The sequence below is a fragment of the Crocodylus porosus genome, unplaced genomic scaffold, assembly GCF_001723895.1.
Source record: "Crocodylus porosus isolate Cpor-Errol unplaced genomic scaffold, CroPor_comp1, whole genome shotgun sequence".
NCBI classification, from domain to species: Eukaryota; Metazoa; Chordata; order Crocodylia; family Crocodylidae; genus Crocodylus; species Crocodylus porosus.
Genome location: NW_017728907.1, coordinates 2,340,404 through 2,353,187, shown reverse-complemented (window position 1 = coordinate 2,353,187; position 12,784 = coordinate 2,340,404). Strand labels below are relative to the sequence as shown.

The 12,784-nt window shown below is 40.9% G+C and overlaps 1 protein-coding gene across 7 annotated transcripts in view; it reads right to left on the bottom strand.

Annotated features, from left to right (window-relative positions):
• The window catches only part of NTNG1 (netrin G1), a 287,091-nt gene extending 276,928 nt beyond the window's left edge, over positions 1-10,163 (bottom strand). For 3 of the 7 annotated variants that reach the window (XM_019530651.1, XM_019530649.1, XM_019530650.1), the window contains exons 1-2: positions 9,889-10,162; positions 2,428-3,146 (exon numbers count right to left, since the gene is read on the bottom strand). In XM_019530651.1, the coding sequence (XP_019386196.1) occupies positions 2,428-2,673 (246 nt within the window). In that variant the 5' untranslated portion in view covers positions 2,674-3,146; positions 9,889-10,162. Of the gene's footprint in view, positions 1-2,427; positions 3,147-9,888 lie in introns of all 7 variants that reach the window. The other 4 variants (XM_019530652.1, XM_019530653.1, XM_019530655.1 and 1 more) reach the window with 3 other exon arrangements.
• Positions 10,164-12,784: the final 2,621 nt, after the last annotated feature.

Here is a 12,784-nt window from a genome sequence, read left to right as displayed (position 1 = left end):
AAATCTGTGTGTTGCCCTGCACTGCTAATGATGACTTTTGAGTCTCAGTCATTTAAAAAGTCAGAGCTGTTTAAAAAAATACAAGAATGTACCTAAAAAAAAAATAGAATATCCTGCCCCTGCCCCAGCTTTTTCATTCTCTCTCATGCAGAAATGATTAGACTATTTTACCTCACATTTCTATAATACTTAACATGAAGTTAAGAGATTCTGTTATGGGAAAAGATCAAGGAACAATCTGACAAAAATGCATTTTTTAAATTCATATACATGTATGTGCTCCATTTATACATGTGCCTAAAAGTTAAGTATGTGCATAAGTACCTGCAAGACTAAAGTCCAAATATGGACATTCCTCAATACAAAAAGTGATCGTTTCTTAAACATATGAAAATTGAAAACAGTGGACTGAAATAAAAAATAATTTGCAATTCATTGCAACATATCTAGAGCATATTTTACAGCTATATAGGTACAGTGTGTCTGGGCCTTGTAATATTTCTTTGCATCTATAATTATTCTGGGATTTCAAGTGAACCATGCCATTAACATTCATAAGTGAACACTCATATTGGTCTACAATATACATCTATACTCAGACAGAATATCATTCATGAATACTATAGCCATCACAATCCCATTCTAGTACGTTATGTGTACCACTTCATCATGCACTCTCTCTCTCTGAGCTTGTGATGGTTCCCCAAGTCTCAGACCATCAGTGAGTTACACCAGTCATTCCAAATGCATGCTGATAAAAATCTTGATAAGAAACTGGAGCATAAGGAATCCTGTATATGCCAAACATTTTATAGAAAAAGGCTTACAAAAACGATAGACTTGTACAAAACATGCATAACACTATTTTTGGTACTGGAAGCCAGACATTTTTAATACCTTGAGTCTAACTGTGTAGACTCAGAACAGAAACAATTAAATTGACTTTAATAATCTCAAAAAATTACCAGAAACAATTTCCCTATATATGTACTGTATCTACCTGGACAGGAAGTAAGAGAGACCCACAGTTGCATTTATTTAAAAAAAGTGGCAGTCTGAATCTGCTCGTTGATTTAGAGCATCAGGAGCGGTGTCAATAGAGATGGATTAGCGGGGTAAGTGCAAATAGTGCAGTTAAAGGGCACAATGAATATAATTTATTCATGCAGCCACACAATTTACCACATGACTCTTACCACAACACATGTGGGAAGTATTTGTGTTCCCACATGACAACCCAAATGATATCTGTGGTTGGACCCAAGCTCCTTATAGAGCATTAAAGGTTGAAAGCGATGCCACAATACATTAAAAAGTTAATTTCCCCAGGGTGTCAGAGTACTAGTGATTTACATATCTGCAAACAAATGTATTTTGTAGAGTACACTAATTTACAATAAACTAACTTATCAGAAATGCACTATTGTTCCAAAACCATCAGCTAAAATTATATGAATTCTATTGCCCTATTGATATAATCAGATAATAAAATCTATCATATTTGAAGTTATAGATACACATACACAGACAACGCATACTTCAAACCCAATTTGAATTCTCTGTATTCTGGAAGGAGAAAGTTCTCTACAAGTTAAAAATTTCCTCTAATATTAATTGTATCATGCCCTGAGCCAGCAAACAAATACATAACTTTTCCTCACGTAACACACACTGCCTTGACACAAATTCTGCCTAACTTTTCACAACTGATTCAAATATTTACCATGCCCAACATTTTCAAAAATGGCCTCTAATTTCCAAAGCCTCAGATTTAGAGAGCCCAATTTAAGTTACCTTGGGTCAACTTTTCAAAGTTCTGAGCTCTCGCTTCTGTAAAAATCTTACCTATTCAATGGCATTTCTTTTAAAAGTTGCTATGAATATTTGTTGCTTACAACAGCAAGGCATTAAGCGGCTATGCCTAGCATTGCGCATGATTTCCTGAACAATCCTGTCAATGTACCCTCCCTTACATCTCCTACAGTTCATATATTCAAATCTCTTATTTTGTGTATAGGCTTTTAATGATATGCCATTATGTTTGTTTCATAAATGGCAATATACTAGAAACAATTCACCAAACTTACACAAATCCAGACCATCACAGAAACACACATGAAAAGCTGGTATTTCAGGAGACTGACACCAATTTCTTAAGTAAGTCACTATAAGATTTGCCACTGATTTCAAATGAGACACTAGGTTCTAATTGGATTAACCACTTAGTGCCCAGTCTAATATATTTTAGTGAAGAACATGTATTACTTTGCAATACACCTCAGAATTCTGTTACACTTACAGGTTCACAATAATACAATCTGGATTTTAGGTACAGAAATATCCGAAGTTGAAGTTTTCTGCTTTGCATCTATCACTGAAATTACCCATGAACTATCTAGATATGGAGTATTGAAAAGTTTACCTTACCATTGCACAGAAAGTTTCAGGAGGATCTCCACATGTTATATCAGGGGGATCCAGGGTCACTTTCACATATTTGATCATATCTCTGGCTTCGGGTTGACAGGCCATGTAATCCCAAACTTTCCCTTCTTCTGTATATATCTGAGTCTTACATACATCATAATGTCCCCACACTGAAGGATAATGTTGCATCACTGAAGATACAGTAACCCAAAGGGCATGAAGTGACAGGAATCTTGACAAATACATCTCTGAATCCTTTTAAATTGCCTTGGTAATTATAACCAGTGTTGATTTTAGTACAGTCTATGAATTATACATATGTATGTATGTATGTATGTATGTATGCCTGTATGTTATAAAACAGGTTCCAAATCAAATGTGAAGTATTAGGATACGGTGCTTGTTTTACTAGGTTGAAGACTTTGGTGGAAGCCTAACATACTCAAATGATAGCCTTTCACAGAAATGTGCAGCTTGTCCTTTGTCTTAAAACATATCTATCAGGGCTTCTTGTGAAAGATGTCCAAAAGCAGATAATATTTTAGCAAAGTTGCAGGTCTTCAGCTGTACTGTCGATAACCCTGAGTGATCCTCCGCGTTCACAGCTCACAAGGGATGCCCAGACACACTGATAAATCAGTATTTGAAGCAAAAGGATGAGTGTCTACAGCCTGGTGTCTGTTTCTCATCAATCATTCTTTTCTTCTGGCACCAACACCCTTTTAGAAACAATAAGAGTACGAGTTATTGTCCAAGAATCAATGCATTACAAAATATATGATATGTTGACATTTTGGAAGTTTGATGCAATATAAAGCAAACTGGTGTAATATGGATAACCTTTACCATGGGTTCTGTGCTAAAATGAACAAACTACCAAAATCATTCACGGTGAAAAGTATTTTGACATGAAGGATTCAACTTTTTTCTAACAAAGACAGATTTATAATGTTCCAGGTGAGTTACAGGTTTTTGCTTCAAAAACGGTATTTCTATCTTAGCCAAACCTAAGAGCAAACAAAGCTTAATCATTTCTCATATTTTATAAGCAGGTGGATAGGGGGTTCTACTTAGGGGAACAGTAGGGTGAATCTTTTATTAGAATGACAGAGATGACAGCTACCTGTGTGCTTTTCGTCTCCTGGCAAGAGGACCTCAGAGAGCTCAAAATGCTTTTTGTTTTGTTAGCCTAATAACAGGGATACAATGAACATACTTCTGTCTCTTTGGATTTTCACATTAGTATTGCAAGGGTTTTGCTCCTATTATTTAATTGTTTTTAAGGATAAAACAACACTTGGTTTATCTGGAGCTATGATAAAAAGAGTTTCTCCTTTTAACAGGCCTCCCCATTTTCTTAACTGCTTTTACATATCTGCTTAGTGCTAAATATCTGTAAAATATATACTCTCCAAAACAAGTTCTTTATATTGCTGTAAAATGTGAAGTGCATCTTAAATTAGTTAAAAGTATACATTGAAAAATGTAGTAGTAAAAAATACAAGTCACATACAGGCAACTTGCAGAAGCAAAGTGACTTCAGTAAACATGTAGAGGCCATCATAATCCTTAAAAAACAAGTTTACAAATTCAGGTATAGATTTTGTCTAAATTAGTTTGCTTGTTTTTTTCTAATTCTGCAGTCAATCTTCCTGCAAATATAAATTCTTTGGAATCTGATCACTAACTTGAATGGAACTAGGATTAGATCCTTTGTGGAAGGAAGGCTGCAATGAACTAACCTAAACAATCCCTTAAATTTGTTGCTTAAAAATAAGTGTAAATCATAACATTGTGTGGCTCATTTGATATGTTCAAAGTCTTTGATATAGGTAGTATCTTTAATTTTCCTATGACAAAGATATTAAAAAGTCATGTGATTTTGATAAGCTCTAAAATGTACATCTCATTTCATAATCCATGGGTTTTTTGGTTTTGTTTTTTTCAAAAAAAGCAAGATCTCCCCACAGCAATTCACAAACAAGATCATTACATTTAAAGAATGCACCATCATAAACTGAAGTAAACCAAAGACACGAGGAATTGCCAACAGATGGTTGCACTGTGTTTCCATAGCAAAATAAATTTACAATAATTACTGTATGGACACTGGTGCTATTTTCCATAATATTCCTTTCATAAAATGTTATCACACAGCTGCAATTTGTGACACAATCTATTAAAAGGAACACAGAATTTCCAAATTTCCACGTAGTAATAGTAAACAATGTGTCCAAACAGATATAACCTTCATATCTAAATCTGAAACAAAATAAGAAATCTCAGAGATTTTAAAATATATTTAAAAAAACAAACAAATCAAATAACAGATCATCAACCATCGTGGCTTTCTAAAAACCTTCCAGTTTACATTGGCAATTTTTAAATATTGCTATTTTGAAATTCATTGATTAAAATATTCAGGAAAGCATTTTTGAAGCATTTCTATAGTTTCCTCTCATTTTTTAAAATTTTTTATTTTATTTTATTTATTTTTATTGTTTTGGAGGGGGAAAATGCCCCACTGCTTAAAAAGAAAACTAAACACGCAGAAGTAAAAAAAAAAGCTGACCTTCAAGAAAAGCCTTTACTTTCATTTCTACAGTAAAACATACAAATTTAATTGCATTATTGTGACAAATCAACACATATTCAATATTATAGGGAGGGGGTGAAATAAACTGCTTTGTGTTTGAGCACTGTTGGAATAACCAGTAAGTGAACATCATATTTCTGTACTGAAATAACATGGTACTATGTTTAACCATCTTTGTGATTCTCTACATTTAGTCACAGGTAGGCTGTTTTACATTAATGCTTTCTTTGCTATCTTTCTTTTCATCCCTAATCTGCTGTAACTACTGAGACTTTAATCTGCAAATAAGTGGGACTAGACAGGGATGTAAATAGATGTACTAACCACAATGGAAAATACAGATATTGAAAATAAATGTGAAGTGACCCACTATCTTAACATACTGTGCTACTCCAGTTCCCATATAACGAATTCTCATTAAAGCAAGTCAGAGTCATAATGACGGTCATTACACAGAATTATAGACTATAACATTGATCGAATTTAGTGCGCTGACAAGGAAAAAGTGCAGAGGAGTGCAAGATATTTGAGTATTAGGCAGATGTAGAACTATGCGACAGACATTCCTGACAAGAAGCAGCCAATTATAGCTTGAAATTTCTGGCATATAACCAGTTGTGATTAATAGTTTTCCATTACATTACAGACATATTATTAATGTATTAAAAATGTCAGGCTTTGGCAAGAACTAATATGGCATGGCTCAGTTAGTCTGCAGTATCTTCTTTTAATGAGCTCCCATTGATACAGAGGAAGATATTGACCAAAGCACATTAAAGATTATATGCTAGGGGTCATCGAAGCTTTTATAATAAAGCCGTGCAATTTGTCTTTATTATGTTTATTCTTGAAGTGTCACTCACGATGGGCATGCTAGTTCTTAGTGGCCTATTCTTAAAGAGATGATATATAAGAATTGATAGTTTATTTTACCATAATTAACTCTGTACGAATTAATTATAAAGCTATTCTCCAAAAATTATTTTAGAAATTTCACTTCTGAACTTTACAAGATTACAAATGGTAGGGCTAAGCTGCAGGTGTATGGTTATCAATATAAAGCTTGGTTTGCTTCCTGCATACATTTACATTTGACTCAACACAGTAACATGCACCAGACATAATTGGAATACGTCTCTTGTGCCTGAATCCTCTGCACCTTGCAGTTTTCTGTTCGCTATCTCTGACCATGAATTCTGTTGTATTAAACTGAAGCAATCCATAGGGTCTGACACAGAGACTGACATCTTCACTGATGGAAGGAAAGGTGACTACAAACTGCTGGAAAAATTGATTATGCTAGCTGCATTCAATAACACTCCAGTACATGGTGTGCTGGAGCTATCCTTTTGTTGCAAAATCTGTCTTAATTGAAGAATGTTTAGGGCCTTGAATTTTCACCATGTGCCATATTCCCTGCAATTGGAAAAACAGCAGGCAATCCCCAGGCAGCTGTGAAGCAGCAGTGCTGAAGACCACTTTTGTAGTTTCTGCTTCCTTCCAAAGCTTTTCCATGTACATAAAGTGGTGGGCATACAGCATGTGATAAATACATTATACATCTCTCTATCATTCGCCATAAAAAGGGGTTAGCCCACTGAGGCTGAACTCACACTAAAAGCAGCCTTGCACCCAACTAGCTTTTTCTGGTGGATATGGCATACAGCATTTTAATTACGCACGCTGCAAAAATACCCCTCCCCCACAACTCCAGCCAAAAAGTATATTCCAGCAGAATTAATTACGGTAAAAGAAACTGTCAATTCTTATTAGTTGTGGTAGTAAACACAGCTCCTTGAAACTGGCTTGGTCATTGTGAACCCTTCCCTCCTCCCCTGCCTGGTATGATAATATTTTCAGTATAAAAACTGTCACTCTAGAAGCTTTGCATTCATTCTGTTGAAGAATTCACTGTACTTGCATTATAGCATTTGGGGACAGGGGGGGTCTTTAATAACATACTCAGTTAAGCATAACAAAATAGCAACTAGTGATCCTCTCTCACAGCCCATAATTTTGATAAAATATACATTGTCGCAGCAAATGAATCAGTAAGGTGAAAATCAAAGGTATCTAGTAATATATTCCAGTGACCATTACGTGAAGCAATAACATTTAGATGCATAAAGTAACACAGCCAACTGAGGTTTATTTGTTAAGTTGGAATATATACCATATTTCTTATCAAGTTAATTCTATTCTAAATCTGCATCTATATTCAGACAAACTAGATGAATATTTCCTACAAAACAGATGTAGACATAGTTTTTGACTGCTCTGGTGATCATTTCTAAACTAAAGTACTGGTTTAAAAATGAGAGTTATAATATTTTTATATTGCAACTTGTATATTACTCATATATATTACATAATATAATAAAAAAATACACATTTTCCACTTCGCTGTTTCTTAAGCAGCTTGCACAACTAGTATATATTAAATCTCACATATTAAAATCAATTCACCAGTTTTCATTAATGCGGAATTATTCATCCATACAAACTAATTATGATCATATGTTGAACAACATATATTTTGCACCATACCTGGATAAAAAGCAATAGTTACTGAAAAAAATTCTAAAGAATTTTCAGAATCAGAAGTTATGCTAGATAAAATTCAAATTCTATTTTCATTTAACTTAGTTAACTGTTTACTAGAAAGAAGAAAGATACAGTTTTCTGCAAAGAGGGAGAGAAAAGTAGAATCCCAAGATCTACTGAGAGAAAAACCAAGACAGAATAAGAACAAAAACAGGGTTTTTGAAAGAGCATTTGAGGTTGTTGTCTCCCTTTCTGACCTGTAATATTATGTGTAATATAAAACATGAACTTATTACTTTTGTTTTATCATCCACATTGGGCATGAAATGTGCCTTTTCTTTTAAAGGCTTAATTTCAAAGTCCTATGAATTCTTATTCTAAATTCTTCCTAAATGTTAACCATCTCTCATTGGTTAAATTATCTTTCTAGCAATAATTAAATTGATTTACAACTGTAATGCTCAGTACTCATGCTAACAATTAAAAAAAAAGTTCACAAAAATAATAAATTCCCAACAGAAAAAGTAACACTTGCTCTTGCAAAAAAGTACTCACAGATATTCTGCTGGGTAGAAACAGAAGTCTTCAAATTGTGAAATGAACTGAATACAACTTTCTACATCTGGCTAAAATTATATTAAAGAACTACCATAAAAAAAAAGAAAAGAAAACCAAAATGACCCTAAAGAAAATCTAATTTGTGCTTTGGAGAAATTCTGTACCTATTACCAGAAACTTGGTGCTACTCCTTATCAAAGTCACAGCAGCACAGGCTGACAAGAAGGATCAAGAGACAGCTAGCTATTACCAGGTATTGAAAAACGCCTGGGAAAAAAACCCCTGTAAAGTTTTAGGGAATTAAAAAAAAAAAATCTGTCTCCAAATAAATTCCAAAACAGAAAGTCTCAGTCAGATTTTCTTCCTCCTGATTGGCTACCCAGGCCACTGTTTCTAATCCCTGGATTGTATTATCCTTGAGGCAAGACGGTAATTTGCTCCCTCTTTAAAAGCATCTGTGCCATTTATTTCATTCACTGCCTCTTTCCACATCTTTGCAACAGAGAGGGGGAATCTCTTTAGTGCACAAAATGCATGATTCTGAAATGTAATGTATTCATTAAAGGCCAAAAAAAAAAAAATTCACACATACAAACTTCAGAACAGACTACTAAAGTAACTGTTCTATTGGACTCAGCTATTCAATACAGTACATCATTGTCTTTTTTGATTAACAATTTTTCATTTTTCTAAACGATTAAACAAACAGCTTGTTATTTCTTATTGGAAGGAGGGAATCATTTCCCCTGTTCCCTAAGAGAATGGCCTGCTCCTTGGGGACTGGGGTTATTCCACACACCCTCAATTCCCCCTTTTTTTGGGCTGCCTTCTTGATCATTTTTCCTGGGGAAAAAAAAAAATCTTTATTCATAGCCTGGAAGCTGTTTGAAGTCAATGACCCCCTTTTGGCAAAAGCCTTCTGAATTCACTTGAAGAATCTCCTTTTGTTCCCTCCTTAGCCCATTTGATGGCTGCATCGTTGCACTTTTAGCTCAGAATTTTAAAAATTAATAATCATAAAACCCAGCTGAAAGAGCCCATCATTTCCAGGTGTGTAAAAAAGATAAATAAAATCAAATCCCAATTCGCGTTTTCCCCCCCTTCCTTGGCTGTTTCAATTGGATGCCCTGGGTTACATTTTTTTAAACTGGCTTTCCGCAAGTGGGGGGGCTGGGGATCTGACGATCAAACTGAAGGTTGATCTGCGAAGCCGGGTTGAAATGGGGGTGGGAGGGCGGCCGGTTTGGAGAACAATGAATTGGAGTTTGCAGGGCAGAGGCAGCAGGTCGGACGTGCATTCACGGGCGGGGAGAGGGGAGCAGCTCCGCGGGCTCCGGGCTGATGGCCGCTCCGGCCGCGGGAACAGCGGGGATAGAGCCGCCGGCGCGTTCACCAGCGCCTGCTTTGAAATGCCCGCTAAGTCATTGTCCTCCCCTGGCACAGCCCAGAGGCCCGGGCTCGGGGCTGGGCGAGAGCTGCCCGGCGAGGCGGCCGGCTGCCCGGCAGAGGGCGCAGCTTGGATGCGGATCTCGCTTCCATCCTCCCCCCGCTCCAGCCCTGCTTGCATCTCTTAAGTGGCGAGAGGGGTCCACCGGCGCGATTTGCAGAAGCCAGGGCGCTCGCTGCTCTCCCCAGGCTCCAGCTCCGCCCGGCCCAGGCCGCTCCGACAGCCAAGTCCGGCAAAGCCCCGCGCCTGCCCCCGCCACCCGCCCGGGGGCCCGCAGTGCCCGGCGCGGGGCGGGGCAGGGCAGGGCTGTACTCACTCTGCTGCCCGGGACCCGCGAGCCGCATCCCCGGCTCGTCCACCCGCCGAGGAGCCGCCGTCCCTCGCGGGCGCTTCGGCCGCCCGGCAAAGTTGGTGGCGGCGCCTAGAGTTGCCCGGCGGGGCGGGCGAATCCCCGGGGCCCCGCCACTGCCCGGCGCTAAACTTTTCCGGCGGGCGCGGAGGCGGCTGCCTGCGACCAGGTGCCCGGCGACAGCTGGCGGCCACGTCCCTACAGGTAGCGGCGGCGGCGGCAGCGCCCGGCGGAGCCGCCTCGGCGCGTCCCGCCGTTAGCGTCCAGCCGGACCCTGCGCATGGCGGGGCGGGGCGGGGCGGGGCGCGGCTCCCCCGCCCGCTCCCTCACTCCGGGGCAGGACCGCGGCCGCCGCACTTCGAAGCGCTCCGCTCCCGCGACTGCCGGCGAGTGGGGAGAGATTGCAAACCTTATACCACCTCCGGACCCGAGCGCTCCGCGCGGTCCTAGCGCCGGCCCGCCTCCCCCTCGCGCCTCCTTCTCCCCTCGCCCGCCCGCTCCTCTGCCTCCCGCCCCTGGGATCCCCCGTGGCTTCATGACACGCTCAGCCCCGTGCCGCCGTCGTCTCTTCATCCCCTCGGAAACAGCTTGCGTGTGGGGGGCAAGGAGGGTGCTGGCACTCCTTCATCCCCTCGGAAACACGCTGGGGCAAGGAGGATGCTGACACTTTTTAGCCCAGCTCCGATCCTACTAAGCCCCTCTGCTCCTAATTCCCCAGCCCCCCCACCCGTGCAGCAGGGAGCTGGGATCTAGCCCGCGTTGGACCCCAGCCCTCCCCACAGCTAGGCAGAGAAGGAGCACAGTGTCCTTAAAAAGCAGGATCTCAGAGACGCATCAGATCCTAAACCTTGGGAGCTTTTGGCCCCCCTGGGTTGGATTCCCAGCTGGAGGGGAATCATGTTGAGCCAATCCTGGTGCATCTGAAATATGCAGCCTCTGAAATTTCGCCGACTTAAAAACCCCGGAGTCGGTATCTGGCCAGAAATTGTACTGGCACTATTGAGAACAAGGGCTGTTTGGACCAAAGGGCCGGATCAGTGGCGATGTGTAGCACTGAGAGCACCGGTGCACCCCCTGACTGGCAATGATCACCACTTAGGGGATAGGCAGGAGGGGCAGGTGGGACCTCCGGTGCCCCCCCTGCAAGCACCGGCTGATCACTGCAATCGCTGCAGCCATTTCGGATCTGGGTCACCTGCAGGGTGCCCCACCCCCATTGCCAGGATCGGCTGTGGGAGGAACCCCCCTCCCACAGCAGCAGGACTGGTTGCGGGGGGGGGGGGCACTTGCCCCCCTGACTAAGGCAGCACCAGTCACCCATGAGCCAGATCCCAGAACATCTTGGTGCAAGAAGGAGGTCGACGCTCTAATTCAGGGGTGGGCAAAATGCTGCCTGCCAGGCTATTGTATCCATCCCACGGGGTCCCTAAAATTTAGAAAATTAATATTTATCTGCCCCGGCTGTTTGTTGTGCAGCCCTCAATGGCTTGCCGAAACTCAGTAAGCGGCCCTCCACTCAAAATAATTGCCTGCCCCTGCGTCTAAGTTAATTACCATATCCTTCTGCTTCCAGCCAATTTTTTATCTGCAGACTTTACCATCTGAATTTAGCCCATCTGTGGCCCTAGAGCAGTGGTCTCCAAACTTTTTTGATCACGCACCCCATCAGTAAAAAATTTTTGAGCGTGTACCTCCAATGTATGAATATTTATAGAAATAGAAATAGAAGTTCTAATAATTTCTTCCCGCACCCCAATAGATCGTCTTGAGCACCCTCTGGGGTGCATGCACCCCACTTTGGAGACCACTGCCCTAGAGAACCTAAGGGGTGCCGCATAGATATCTGGCTACTGGTAACTGATTTGACCCTGGTTATGTATAGGCGCGATGAATGCTCAAGATCTGGATTTCCCTTACAGAAACAGGTCTTAGCTACTTAGATCTGTATGCTAGGATGAGATGATGATGTACCAGGGGATTTTACTGACACAATGGACTAGACATGCTTCCTGTTTAGGCAGGGAAATTTGATGGTTTGGGATCTCTCAAAAAACAGTTCTTAACTTTCTCCATAAAGGTAAGTTAAAGCAGCAAAGTCAAAAAGAGCCATAACATCCTTCTCTACTTTTCTTACCTCTCTTTCTTGGCTTCTGATACTGCTCCCCTATCTCCTGTAGCACTGCTCCTCCATCTCCCCTAGCACTTCCCCAGGTCGTCTGCTGCATAAGGGGCAAAGTCATTATTCACATGGATTCCCTCTCTCAACATTTTTGAGGGCAGGGAAATTCAGGGGTATTGGAAAGAGCAGGATGAACTTTGTCCTCTTTTTCACCCCGCTTAAACTTTGACATCAGAAGGGATGAACTCTTGCGTTGTATGTGACATCTGGGCACAGAGGGCAGATGGGAAATGATTGTTAGTCTGGCAGGTAAGAGGAAGGGAGGAGCTGGGACTGAGTAATCCCTCCAGACCTTTTAATCCTGAGCATCCTGGGCTTCCAGGCTTTTTGTCTGTCTGTTTGAAGCAGACAAGCCAGAGTCTCGTTGTAGTTAGAATGGATAGACTTCTTCATATAAATATTGACTGAAGGCTGAATAAATAAGCACAAGATCTAGATTGTTTCATAGATTGATTAGATTATTAGGGGCTGGAAGGGACCTTGAAGATCATCGGGTCCAGCCGGAGCTACTGGGGTTACAGATATACATGCCTAGGTCACTGCAGTGGATCATTTAGGAAGGCTGGCCCTTTAGCAGTTAATTAACCTTGAGATAGCATGGATCTTTCTAGGTGGATGTTCCAGCTGGCTATTTGCAGGGTTGCACAGGACAGATTGAAGGTATAATATCCTGAAGGGCTCCAG